Below are 15,103 nucleotides of genomic sequence, written 5' to 3' on the forward strand. Positions count from 1 at the left end.
TTAGACCGGCCCACTTTAGTTTACGACTGACTATATTAAAATAATGATAATTAAAACCTCAGAATATAAGTCTGCAACAGCGCACTGTTCTCTACAGCCTTTTAATTCATTGTATTTTTCAAAAATATCATAATTTCCAATTCAGTGAAATTACAGTAGCCTAAGTTTTGCTTCACAATGAAGATTTATTAGAACAGTAAATAGCAGGACAGTATCAGAATCTATTTTCTTTAAGAATTAGTGTTCATAAATATCCAAATATTGAAATGAGGAGAAAAAATCAAACAAAAACATAAAACAAAGTAAATGTCTAATAACACTATAATTTCTTTTTCAATGAAACGGCTGCTTTACAACTTCAAATATTTTTCACAAATATGAGAACATAAGTTAAATAATAAAACAATTATTGCACTGTTATCTGACTTTTTTTCACATTATAACTTTCTAATGATTGTATCATCTCTTTTTCCTCTGCATAAAGGCATGTTTATACACGAGCCTGGCTCCGCTTCGGGAGCCTCCGCTGTCCGCGCGTGCAACTCCCCAAACGGACGAGACGTTTATACTTGACGCGTTCGCCTTATATATATTCTTTGAAACGACAGGGGGCGCACAAACGAAATCGTCCTGTAAATCCGCAGGAAGTAGAAGAAAAGTAGGAATTTTACCGGAATTACGCAAGATCATTCAGAATGGCGTCTTGCGAGCAGCTGCTCGACAAGGAAACGTAGGAGATTTTGTGTTGTTGCTACTATCAAAAAAAGGGCTAAAAAGGAGATGGAATGTTGACCCACTGCATGCCACAAAACGTGGAGATGTAGAATACAACGCTCTTCTGAAGCAGATGCGTGTGATGGACGGGGAAATGCATTTCGAACTATTGTTTGTTGATTTAATAAATTTTAATATCAAAATTTTTGTTCACTCTTTCATTTCTGTGCATAATGCGGACACATTTCTACATATTGTTGGTTAGGGACTGCTAAATGTAAATTGCCATAGATTAACCCATTGGATGTCTTTATGTTATATAAAATGAGAAGATATAAGAACAGTTCAAAAGAGCAATGTTTATAAATATTGTTTTATTCTGAATACAATATAAAACAGACACACTGATGATAAAAGATGACTGTACAGGCGTACCTGTTCAGCCAAAATCTCTTCAAAGCTTTCATGTTGACTGCGGCGCTGCGCGAACTGTTCACTCGAGTCACAAAAAATGTTGTGCACGCCGCCACGCGAAATGAGCTCGCTCACCCAAAGCGAACTAAACATGGACAACCCTAAAACATTAATAAACGCCTGACCAGAGCACTGGTCTCTGCAACTTTATCTATCACGGTGTCATTGTCCAAAGACATGAGAATTTCTTTCTGGACTTCAAGCTGGACTAGAGGCGGCTGCTGCTGAAGAGCTACAAGAAAAAGTTTGACGGCCGCTAGCATCTTGCAGTGCTCATATTCCTAACTACCTTATTGTTAGCTTACCAGCCGTCTCGTCGTCTTCATTTGTTTTGAGACAAAATTTGGTCAGCTTAGAACATTTGGCCGCGTCAGTTTCCAGAGCTTTCTTCTTTTTTCTTCTGGCCTTTTCAGCGCCGCCTTTGCGCTTTCTGTTATCCAGTTTTATTTCTGACGTTATTTATTTTGAGCAACTTGCAGTGCCGCTGTCGGGGGCGGGGCCAGGGTGTCAAAAGATTATCACGTATAATCATCAACCTGCAGGCTGGACTCTGAGTGGGGCTGCGAAAAAATATTAACTAAAAAAGAGTGGGGCTTCGGTAAAATAATAAATAAAAAGATTAGGGCTGCTGTGAGTGCAGGCAGCCTAGGGACAGCAGCATCCACATTTCAACCGTGTCATGACAACACCGGCCCTCGCGGCCAATAAAACAGACCGGCCCACCGGGAATTCTCCCGGTGCTCCCGATTAGCCAATCCGGGCCTGGGTGGGGTTGAGCAATGGAAGCAATTGGGACAGCATAAGTACAATAAAAAAAGAGAAGTCATCTCATATAACCTAACACAGTATACAGGGCTAAGTTAGAGATTTTATTTTCTAAGTTAGAGGAGTGACGTGTGCTCTCTTCGGTTCATTAAAGATAACTCTTGGCGTCATTGTGACGTCATTGTGTATAGGACACCTGTAGGGCATCAGACTCTCTTGCAAAGTCGGACTGACCGCCGGTTTGAACCCTGCTCAGAGCAGATTTGGATAGGAGTGACTGCATGTCTAAATTAATTGTTTATTATACCTTCATCGCATCATTTCTGCATGTATGTTTGTATTTATTGATGCACTTTATTTATACACTTTTTGATCACACAGGGTGTTTTCAATAGCCACAAGTCTAACAGTCTCAAGATAGACAAGATTCAGACAGCAGTCGGCTTCAACTAATATGCTTTTGTTCCTATGATTTACACATTCATAAAAATCTACATACTACATCGACAATGTTTTCCTAATAGCAGTTAATGTGAATGATCACGACAGAAAGACATGAACTGTATTTGAACTGTGAGCATCAGCTGAAGTGGTTCAAACAGAGGAAATGATTAATAATTTATCGGCTGTAATATATTGGACTAAGTTGTAGTATCGGCTGATTATGATAACATAAAAGATTACCATTTGTCAGCCGATACCTTAATATATATATAGCCAACCTTTTTCACATGACTTCCCCCCTCCCACACATCGTTTTAATTTCCTTTTTTTCTATTGTTTTTAGCAGTATGACCAGAATGAATCTTACAGACGTCCCTGTGATGGGATTCCACACCTCACCCTATTGAAATATGTCACGTGAGAACAAACCCTCTTTTAGGACGTGAAAGCAGGGTTTCAGACTGCAGCATGTTTTTATTTTTCCCTTATCTAATAATTGTCAAAATTTCAAGAGATTTATCTTCTCGCTCATGACACGAACACTACAGACAGATGTTTGTTACGTCATCACGTTACAGAGCTGTGTGATAGAGACCTCTAATGCCGATATGGGGGAACTGCAGAAAATGTTAACATTGTCAATCAAGTTTATTATGATATACAAAAAAATACGGATGGATAATATTTGTTTTCCCTTAAAAGTGTGATTTATAAATACAAAAAACGAGGACTTCCTGTTTATAAAAACCCTTCAAAGGTTTGACATGCAGAAGTTTGAGGCACAATGACACACATTCGCATATGAACACTTGCATTAGGATTCCTCCAGGATTCATCAGAATTCATTTTCTGTATGGAAAATCAAATGAAATAATAAAATGTCATGCAGTATATTACCATATTTGGGCCTTTAATCAAAAGGCTTCCTTTAAAAGAGTGTTGAAAGAGTGTTTATTTATTAATTTATAACGCATGTATATATCGTTGTTTATCATCATCATTTTCCCATTAAAAAGGCATGAGTTTCTCTTCTGTGTGGAGGTGTGAGGGTAATGATGGTAATAATCTTATAAAGTAATTTTATTAAACTTAATAAATGTAATAGTTAATAAACATGGCACTTTATTAAAAACGAAAACAAATTTGTGACAAATTATGACAAAGTGAACTTGACCATTTTACAAAACAATCCATAATGCCACAGAGATGAAAAAAAATACGTTATGACGAATGTCCAAGTGAGTACTTTTAGAGGCAGGATATGCAAATAAACAAAAGACACATATGAAGGTAAACTAAGTTTTCTTTCAATGTAAGTGGGAAGTCTGTCAATACTGCAGGTGGATGTTTTAAAACGTATCACTAAAGCTTTTCTGCTGTCCCGTTCAGACACTTCTGGTCTTCTGCATCTTCAAACATGCTGCTGGATTTTGAGTTACTTTCTTCATCACCCAGAGCTACTTTAGTATGAGAAAATCTTCTGCAAACTGCTGTAAAGTAAAGTGACACCATGTTAAAGTCCCAGTGACATTAAATATGACAATCATTTTTTCATGAAATATTGCAGCGTCTATAGTGAATAGCTTATCAATGTGGGTCATTTTCGTTTTTTTTATTAATGTACCCTTATAATCTTCACTTAAAATCTGAAAATGCACTTCCGCCCTGAAATGACTATCCATCTCAAATTTCTCGTTGGAAAACAAACAAATAAACCTTACATCAACATTACCATTACTTGGTTTGCTTCGCTTAAATTGCTCTTAAAACACCTCCCAGCGGCACTCCCTCTGTGTATATAGCACTGGCAGTGCATTATCTTAATAATAAGTATTATCTTTGAAGGTCCTTTTCTTTGCTGTATACTGAAAGTTAGACTTACCTTTAATGTCACGTTTTCTTGTGTAGACAAGAATGATGACTATGCATATAATCCAAATCACAAGATTAATTGAAACAATGAACGTCAGGTTATATGAATCTACAAAAGTAAACAGAGACAGAATAGACAGATGTTTAATTTCAGTAACGCATAAGTGATATCACTTTAGAACAGATTTCATTAACATTCTGTGGATGCGTACATTGTCAAACAGAGTTTCTCTAACTTTGAGATTTTCAGTCAGAAGCTTAGTCAGTTCTTTATAGCTGATCATGGCTCACAGTTTTTATCCTCATGCCGTTAGATTCCTGAACGGTATATGTAAAGGTAATCCACAGCTAGCCGTGCGTTATAGGGTTTAAATGCACGACGTGGAGGTCAAGAACCACCAGACGCGAAGCATTAAAAATCCTTTAATGCATGGCTAGCCGTGGATTATCCCGCTTATACCAAGTACATTGTTTACGGTGTCATTTTAGATCAAGCAGGTGAAAATGACAGTCAATGTGTCAGTTAATTAAACTGTGATGAAACTGACTGCATCTACCCGTGTGTTAAAGGGTATTAATGCACACCTCCCAGCCAATCAGAATCAAGTATTCAAACAGACCATTTTATAATTTCAACTTCTCTGTTGCACGATGGCCATTAGCATATTTTTGTATATTTATGTATTTTTATTTCACTGTATATGTCAATATCTTTGAGCATACGACACATGCAAAGAATTTTATTGTGTGTCCATGCCATATTGTGTTACAGTAAATAAATCTCTTGATGTTTGTTGTGAAAAGCACTATACAGATAAACACGACACACAATTTTGTCACACACATCCAGTCACACACATCCAGTCACACAATTTTGTTTACATCCAGTCACACAACAGATCAACTCCATAAACACTGATAATAATGTGCGACTCACCTGAACACGGCTGACAGACATGAGTGATGTTGACATGTTGAGTTTGGTTTCTCTTGAGATGGTCCAGCACACATCTGTATGTGTTTGTATCCTGATATTCCACCTCCAGAGGTAGAGAGAGTCTGATGTTGAGATCAGACACACTGATGCTGGACAATAAACTCTTTCCTTTGTACCAGGAGACACTCACATCATGTGACACATTCATCACCGAACACAACACAACGCATCTTTCTGATGATGAAGAACGAGGTAAACAGTATGTGGTGGTGAAAGGATCAGGGAGATGAGCTGAAAAAGATAGGAAAGAGAAAGATTTTAGAATGTTTTTATTTATTTTTAATCGTTAATGAATAAATGTGATTGTTGGTTTTGTCTAATCTAAATCTCATGGTTTTCAAGCGTTACAAGCTGCTTTGCAAATGGTTCTTTTCATAAGCACAGAAGAGAAGACACATGTAATACAATTCATACATTTAATAACACAAAAACTCACTGTAGACCGTAACATTGAAGTATTTATATGTGTTAATGTCGTTTCTTCTGATCTTAAGTTGATAAAATCCAGAGTCTTCAGTTGTGGTGTTTGTGATGGTGAGATCTCCTGTTTGATTATTCATCTTCCATTTCTTGCCATCTGGAGATATGATGCCGAAGCCATTTTCTTGGACTTTTGCACCAGTATAATGTTCAGCTCTATGATGCCACTTGATCTTGTCATCTTTCTGTTTGACAACATCAGTGGGTATAGTGACATTTTCCCCCTCCGTCACTGACACTGACTTCACTTCATCTGGATCAAGCCCAACACCTGCAAAACACAAACAGTTTCCAAGTTTATGACTATGCTTCACTAACACGGGCATGTAAATATCGAGCTGTTAGAAACAACACTGTTGTCTTAAATTCATTTTGTGACGTTCGTTACTGTAATGTGGATCTTTCACATTAATCAGCAGGGGCTTGATTATACTTTTTTAAAGCAACAGTTTGACCAGGTAAAAACAAAAAATTATGAAATAACTGTGGATATAAACAAGGTACAAGAATGAAGTGGAGAGAGATTTCACAGCTATATATGAGTCAATAAAGGCCTAGTGTAGGTGAAATAGGGACATAAATGCAGAATTAATATGAATGTTGTGACGAAAAATGAACTGACTTCAGAAAAAACAAGATAACCTGCTCAACCGGTAAAGGTTTCCATTCTTGTTAGACTGATCTCCATTTGCATAACCGTGATTTTATTTGTCATAACATGTTCGAAAGGAATTTACTGTACGCAAGCCGGAGACCTGCTAGGGTAGCAAACTGTTAATGTATACACACACTGAAAACATGGTTTATCAAATAAAAGAGGAAGAATAAACAAAATAAACTTACCGTGAAAAACCAAGGACAAAAAGAGAAAAATAAAAATGTTTATGGTGCTAACTTTGGAAAACGAGTCAAAATGTTGAGAAAAAAACATGGCACCTTAAGCAGACCTGTCAAAGACTGAAAGCAAAGAGAAAGGGGAAGTATCCACTTTGTGGAGGCGTTGCTTTGTTCCACCCCCTTGGCTCTGCAGGGAGAAGCGCTCGTGAATACTGAAATATGACATCACAGAGGGAACAGGGGCCAGTTTCAATACGAAGGCTCAACCAACACTAAGTAAAAATGTGAACTCTAAGTTGATTCACATAGATATGCTAAACTTTTTGGTTTTAAGCAGCGTACGGTGGAATTACTAATGTGCTAAAATGACTTCATTTTTAATGTATAAATAGATAAATGTTCCCATAAACAAATACATTTATCAGTAAATGAGTGAAAAAACTGAAATAAGACGGAAATTACTAAAGAAAAAAAATGTTCTCCAGTGAGTGCTCTAGTGATGAGTGTAAGATATCATGGTGTAGGACACCAGTAGGGCATCAGACTGATCATACTTCAAAACATATTTTGAGTTCTGAAGAAGAAAGAAACGCATTCAGACGCATTTGATGCAAAAAGCCCAGGTCACACTTGACTTTTCCCTCCATTGACTTCAATTCATGCGAATGCGAATGCAACTGACCGAAAACGCCGCCCAGCGATATTTCGCATTTCGGTATGAGACCAAAAGAAGAGCAAAAGGTCACAGCATAATCTCGATAGAGAAATGTAAAAAATGGACCGGCCATTTTTGCACCACGGTCCAAACGATCTTCGCATGCCCAAAGTCAAGTCTAACTAAACGATGACAGAATTTTTGGTTTTAATTGGGGTGAACTGTCCATTTAAAACATCATATGAGCTGCTGGTTTGGCCGGTTTAACTACTGCCCAAGAATGAAAAATTCCCCCTTATCTTACCCTTACCTAGATCTTATGGACTATTATATACAACGGCGGTACTCATTCACTTCTATTGGACACAAACCAAAGCAAGTCAATGGGTGTCATCGTTGTTCGGTGCCCAACATAAAACCTATTTTGCCACAATGACTGTATAGGCCTAGTGAAAATCTGTTCTTCTCATATCTTAACACTGCGATTCGATATTTTACTTTAGTAAACACAGCAGACGGAGTTGTTAGGTTACATTCCAATGGGAATTTCACATGATGTTTTTTTTCTTCGCCAAAAGTGTCACAAACACAAGACAGTAACGCCCTGAACCCCGTGGTTACTATGAAAACTGTCCTTCAGAGCATGACATCCTGAAACAAATTTTTCTGTTTAAATTCAACATATACTCCATGATACCAGAGTATTCACATGCATGTTAAATAGAAAACATAACAAATATATAAGTAGTATTAAATGATCGACATTGCGTTGTTTACGATCAATTTGATGTGTTTTGTGCACTAATACCTGAAGAGTAAATTGATCCTATCTGAGCATGCGCACATCGTGCAGAAAAACAGACAATCGCTCATAAAACATATATTTAACAATAACGAATATTCTCTTATGAAATGAGACGTTATTACTCATGAATCAAAGCTCATTAAATGAAATGAAGATGTGGATGTTCAACACCTCGTCCTGAGTGAAAAAAGTCGAGATTAGTAAGAATAAATGTTTCTTTCAGGACTGGAGAAGAAATGTTGAGTTGCTTTTATATTACAATAAACTATTAGGCACAAATGTAAAAAAAACAATAGACATTTTATTCCTTGTGAAACAAGCTCTATAAAGTCTTCATTATCATTGGTTCTACGTCACAACATTGAGCTGTGTGAGAGAGACCTCTAGTGTTGATCTGAGGAAACTGCAGGAGATTTTACAATCGGTCAGTCAAATTTATTATGATCTACCAATAAATACAAATAAAATACCTTTTTTTACTTAAAGTGTGTTTATAAATACAAAGAACATGTAACTTTCTGTTTATAAAAACGCAAATGTCAATGTTTCTTTAAAAGAGTGTTGAAAGAGAGTTAAAAATAGTTACTTATTATATTTCACATGTTTAATATTCGTTCCTTTATTATCATCATTTTCCATGTTTGATTCGATTTGGTCTGCTGATTGTCAGAGTGTGGATAAAAACAGATTTTTTTAAGAGATTTGAACTGTGTGTGTTTTTCATAGCGTTGATGTTTTTCTGTCCGTCAGCGATGTGGTGAGGAGGAGGAGGGCATACTGCGAATACACCGAGAGACCACATGTGAACACACTCCCACACAGACGAACAAAGACCTTTAGTGCCCTGCTGTCTTTTGTTTGTCACAATCTTACACAAATAATGGTTCACAAAGAACACAAAGCATCAATGATGCTGCGGAACATGATAGGTGTAATAGTCCTTCTGCATTTGTGCCATTTGGAAGGTAAGTGTTTTTTTCTGGTTTAGTTTTTTCAGTAGATTCACACTTTCTGCCTGAACAGAGAATTTGCAAAGGCTGCTTTATTCGAAAATACAGTAATTCATTTTGTTTACAAAAGTGGATCGTGTAAATATTAGTGTGGTTTAGGTTTAGCTTCAGGTTACTCAGTCCTCACCGTAACTTTATTTTTGTGATATATGTTGTTTTGTTCTGCTACCTTCAGAATTTTCTGTAGTGTCAGTGTTTGTGTTGTTCAGGTGTGTTTGGTGATCCAGGTGAAGTTAAAGTGTCGGCAATGGAGGGACATTCTGTTACTCTACACACTGATGCTGAACTACACACTGATGAAGAGATCGAGTGGATGTTTGGGGTTCAGAGTCCAAATAAGATTATAGCTGAATTCAACAGAGTAGAGAACAAAACATCATTTAAGAGTGAGAGATTGAAGAATCACTTACAGATAGATGATCAGACTGGATCTCTCATCATCACAAACATCACAACTCAACACACTGGACTTTATAAAGCTGAGATCAGCAGAAAGTCTTCTGTCCGCTTTAGACACTTTAGTGTCACAGTCTATGGTGAGCTGATATTCTTAACTGTCGGATCCCTTTTTGAGCCTCTACATATGAAAACACATGTTGGAACTAAAATTGCGGTAACTCATGAATTCTTTGTAATACAGACTGTATACGGTTGGTCTCATTTGAAAAAAGAAAAGTAGCTAATTATTGCAAAAAAAATCACACACACACAAAAAATTAAAGGTTTCTTGTTAGGTTTTTTATTGTAAGAAATAAATCAAATAAATGTGTATGTTTTAAAAAATACATTAAAAAAAATGGGTCGCAAAAGGAATTACAAAAAAACGAAGCACACTCTTTATGAAAAAGAATCAATTACTCTCCCTACATAAATTATTTTAAAACACACTAAAGAAATATATCTGTATTCTAGAGTCTCAGACCTTTCTAATGATATATAGTTTGTCATGATCCGATTAGAAATCACATTCACAATATTGACTCAAACTTAGGTGTCCCGTATACGGAACAGGTGACAGTTTAATCGTATTTGAAAGTGAAAAAGTGAAAGTGACCTATTTGTCAGATATGGTGACCCATACCCGAAATGTGACCTCTGCATTTAACCTATCCAGTGATTAGTGAGCACACACACAGCAAGTGGTGAACACACGTACACCCGGAGCGGTGGGCAGCTATCACTGCAGCACCCGGGGTGCATGTAGGGGTTAGGTGCCTTGCTCAAGGGCACCGCAATCGTTACCCGCCGGCCCTGAGGATCGAACCGGCAACCTTCTGGTCACGAGTCCGACTCTCTAACCATTAGGCCACGATTGCCCCCTAATAATTTAAAGTGTAAAAACTGATTTCTTGTTAATTACTTTGATTCTAAAACTAAATGTTTTTCAGCTCATCTGCCTCTTCCCGTCATCTCCAGAACCTCTTCTCAATGTTCAAACTGTAGTGTGTTGTGTTCAGTGATGAATGTGTCACATGATGTGAGTGTCTCCTGGTACAAAGGAAAGAGTTTATTGTCCAGCATCAGTGTGTCTGATCTCAACATCAGACTCTCTCTACCTCTGGAGGTGGAATATCAGGATACAAACACATACAGATGTGTGGTCAACAATCCCATCACAAACCTCACACAACATCTACACATCACTCAACTCTGTCAGCCGTGTGCAGGTTTTTTGCTTTTGCTACTCATTTTAAAATGTTCTCGTTTGAATATAATTTTTAATGAAATGTCTCTTTAATTTAAATTTTTAGTTGTTGTCCACTGTTGTGGTTTTACTGAAGCTGTGGTCCGATTGGTCATCTCTGCTGTAGTGGGCGTGGCTACGGTTGCTGTTGTTGTTTATGACATCAGATCCGATTGCTAACGTGAATCCTGGAAACAGAGTGGTGATGTAAAAATGACAAATTAAAATGACTAATAAACAACATCAATGATGAGAAAAAAATCAGTACTGAACATTATTCAGACGCTACAAATAAATAAATGTTTTAACACATTGTTTACCTCACTGTCGTTTTGAAAAATGCAACTAAAATGGGCGTCAAAATGGGCGTGAACGCTATGACAAGAAGTTTGAGGGAGTGGGCGGGGCACGAGAGAAAGCGATCCGATAACACATCTTAATATATATTAGTCATTACCTGTTTTATATTACAGTCTCTGAAGTGTTGTGCTTTTCTTCATTTATCCATCAGATGACTAACATATGCCATGAACGCCTCTCTCTGAAGGGTCAAATCCCTGCCTGCATCTCCAACACCCCTATCTCTCCGCCCTCTTCATCTCCCTCTTACTACCTGTGTTAAATCCTCTGATTGACTCTGTGATGTTGAGAAAAACGTCTGCTAAGACTGTCGCGGTTAGATTACACGCCTTTAGCATTAGCAAGCGGTTTCAATAGACTGTAAGTTACGAACCAAGTTACCGTGCCAAAAAATGCTTTGTATAATAAGTGAATAAATCACTAACACAATGTTAAACAAGTAACAATAATATTCACTGTAACGATTAGAGTAAATGATGAATTAAATAAATTGTATTTCTTTATTTTTCTTTGTAAATAAGACTCGTCACTTGACTTGCAAAGGTTACTCTCTGCTGTCTCAGACGACATCATCTCTGTCCTGTGTCCGTAACTTCAGTCTGTTGTTCGCCTGTGAGACGTAGATTGCTATTATCAACACCACCGATAATGGCCGCTGTCACTTACAGAACCCTTTTGTCCTTTGACGGCAAACGCAGCTTCTCTAATGGGAGGGAGAGGGGGGTGGCGGAGCTGTCGGTTGCAATTTCCTACATCTCCAATAGTGGCCTCTGAAACTTACACACAGAACCTTTAAAATATGAACTCACAGTTGCTAACATTGTTTTACATGATGTGCAACACAACCAACTTTGTTAACATCTAAATACATGTTGTTTACATTTCGTGACATTTTAAATTGTTGTAAAAACTTTTAGGGCTCAATGTAACGTTAATTTATTTAAAAAAAGACAAACAATCATTGAAATAGTTGTGTGACTACATAAATGTTTAGTTGTTTTAAAAGGTGGACGTTGAAGTCTTAAATATTAATTTCCACTAACACAGGATAAATGTGACACAGGTCTCAGTTGAGTGAGTCAAAGTGAAACTGTTGTGGTCTCATCACAGGTGTGATCTCATCTGTTTAATGGACAAACAACACGTATTTTGTCTGGTGAAAGGTTTCCACTGATATCTGATGAACTTTACTCCAAACTCATCTACTGACACAGGTCAGAGGAAATGTTTATGAAATTATTAAATAAAATAAAATATTTATTCTCATGTAGCCAAAATGCTATCATCATTTATTTAATAGTTCTAAACACTCAGTGTATGTCAACAATCATCATCTAATTTGTGTTTCTTTGTTAAAGTCTCTTCCTCTGTGTTTCAGATCAGCGCGTGCTTATGTGTGTGCGCGTTGCGAGCGGTTGTAGTCTATGATTTGTGCATCAGGGAAGATAAACACATGTAGTGATGTTTCCTGTCACATCACAAGTGATGCTCAGTTTCTCAAACACACACTGCAGCAGAATATGATTTGTGTGACAGTTTTACTGTGTTTGTGTCTGTGGCGTCTGAACGGTGAGTCAATTCTTTATGCTTTTTATGATTTTACTTCTTGAGGCCGCTGCCTGAACTTACAAGATTTCTATTAGCCGCAATATTCACATATTATAAAATAAGCACATTTATTTCAGCCTCATAATGTCAGTGTTTGTGTTGTTCAGGTGTGTTTGGTGATGAAGTGAAGTCAGTGTCAGTGATGGAGGGACATTCTGTTACTCTACACACTGATCTCACTCACATACAGACAGATGATGTCATCCAGTGGATGTTTGGTGTTCAGAGTCCAGATGAGATTATAGCTGAACTCTACAGAGAAGCCAAAATATCATTTATCAGCGAGAGATTGAAGAATCATGTAGAGATAGATGATCAGACTGGATCTCTCATCATCACAAACATCACAACTCAACACACTGGACTTTATAAACTAGAGATCACCAGAAAACCTTCTGATCACATCAAACACTTCAATCTGACTGTCTATGGTGAGTTGAGAATCATAGTTGCTGTGTGTGATCAGAACTCAAAGATTTTTATAAACCTAAAATACACATGTTTAAAAAGAGCATTTAGTTTGTTATTAATTTACTTTGTATTTTTCAGCTGGTCTACCTGTTCCTGTCATCTCCAGAGACTCTTCTCACTGTTCTTCATCATCTTCATCATCATGTTGTTGTGTGTTGTGTTCAGTGATGAATGTGTCACATGATGTGAGTGTCTCCTGGTACAAAGGAAAGAGTTTATTGTCCAGCATCAGTGTGTCTGATCTCAACATCAGACTCTCTCTACCTCTGGAGGTGGAATATCAGGATACAAACACATACAGATGTGTGGTCAACAATCCCATCACAAACCTCACACAACATCTACACATCACTCAACTCTGTCACGAGTGTGCAGGTTTTTGCTTTTGCTACTCATTTTAAAATGTTCTCATTTGCATATCATTTTTAATGAAATGTATCTTTAATTTAAATTTTTAGTTGTTGTCCACTGTTGTGGTTTTACTGAAGCTGTGGTCCGATTGGTCGTCTCTGCTGTAGTGGGGGTGGCTACGGTTGCTGTTGTTGTTTATGACATCAGATCCCGTCGAGAATCATCATCGAACTCAAACGAAACAGAATCTAAATAAATCTCTAAAATATCTTGAACAAAAATTAATGAAAATATTTCTCTTTCATGGAGAATGCTGAATATTGTGGCACTAATAATGTTATAAAGTCTTTGGAGTACGCCTCATCCTGAGATAAACTCAACAGGGATACCTGATATGTAGAGTAAATGGATGGATGAAACACCCATGATATTGACTTCTACAATCTTCATTCTTTGTCTTGTGCTTGCTAACGTGAATCCTGGAAACAGAGTGATGATGTAAAAATAACACATTAAACTGACTAATAAACAACATCAATGATGAAAAAAATTCACTACTGAACATCATTCAGACGCAACAAATAATAATATGTTTTAACACATTGTTTACCCCACTGTCGTTTTGAAAAATGCAACTAAAATGGGCGTGAACGCTATGACAAGAGCGTATGGGAGTGGGCGGGGCACGAGAGAAAGCGATCCGATAACACATCTTAAAATATATAAGTCATGTTTTATACAGTCTCTGAAGTGTTGTGCTTTCCTTCATTTATCCATCAGATGACTAACATGTGACATGAACTCCTCTCTCTGAAGGGTCAGATAGAAACACACGAGGCTCTGTCATGAATAATTAGGAGATATGTCTTCTCATTGGTCAAGAAAATACAGTCTAGTTAATAATTATGAGACACCAACGCGTCATCAATGTACTATAGTAGGCTACATCGCCACGTCACATCCTTTGACGTTGGCCAGATGAGAATTTTTAATCCGGAAGGCAAAAATAGCTTGAAAAAGCTCGGAATTAACTATTTTTCTTTAAAATAATAACTCACAGTTGCTAACATTGTTTTACATGATGTGCAATACAACCAACTCTGTTAACATCTAAATACATGTTGTTTACATTTTTTTGTGACATTTTAAATTGTTGTAAAAACTTTAGGGCTGAATGTAACGTTAATTGATTTAAAATAAGACAAACAATCATTGAAATAGTTGTGTGACTACATAAATGTTTAGTTGTTTTAAAAGGTGGACGTTGAAGTCTTAAATATTAATTTCCACTAACACAGGATAAATGTGACACAGGTCTCAGTTGAGTGAGTCAAAGTGAAACTGTTGTGGTCTCATCACTCGTGTGGTCTCATCTGTTTAATGGATAAACAACACGTCTATTAATGTGTTTGTGGTCAGTTTGTGTGTGTTTAGTTGTCTGCTGTAAAAGTTTCCACTGATATCTGATGAACTTCACTCCAAACTCAACTACTGACACAGGTCAGAGGAAGTGTTTATGAACAATATAAAAAAAAAGTATTCTCATGTAGCCAAAATGCTATCATCATTTATTTAA

General features: G+C 37.0%; 1 protein-coding gene across 2 annotated transcripts; it reads right to left on the bottom strand.

Moving 5' to 3' along the window:
- Window positions 1-3,459: 3,459 nt before the first annotated feature.
- On the bottom strand, window positions 3,460-6,714 carry LOC130430308 (uncharacterized). 2 transcript variants are annotated; one of them, XM_056759360.1, is made up of 5 exons: window positions 6,590-6,714; window positions 5,703-6,017; window positions 5,207-5,497; window positions 4,280-4,378; window positions 3,460-3,884 (listed from the first exon to the last, which is right to left on the bottom strand). In XM_056759360.1, the coding sequence occupies exons 1-5, from the start codon at window positions 6,675-6,677 to the stop codon at window positions 3,760-3,762; spliced, it is 918 nt and encodes a 305-aa protein (XP_056615338.1). In that variant the 5' UTR covers window positions 6,678-6,714; the 3' UTR covers window positions 3,460-3,759. The 2 variants fall into 2 exon arrangements, with proteins under 2 accessions (XP_056615338.1, XP_056615337.1); XM_056759359.1 differs by having other exon boundaries at window positions 3,460-3,887.
- Between the last annotated feature and the right edge of the window lie 8,389 nt (window positions 6,715-15,103).

Source organism: Triplophysa dalaica, chromosome 10 (assembly GCF_015846415.1).
Source record: "Triplophysa dalaica isolate WHDGS20190420 chromosome 10, ASM1584641v1, whole genome shotgun sequence".
Classification (NCBI taxonomy): Eukaryota; Metazoa; Chordata; class Actinopteri; order Cypriniformes; family Nemacheilidae; genus Triplophysa; species Triplophysa dalaica.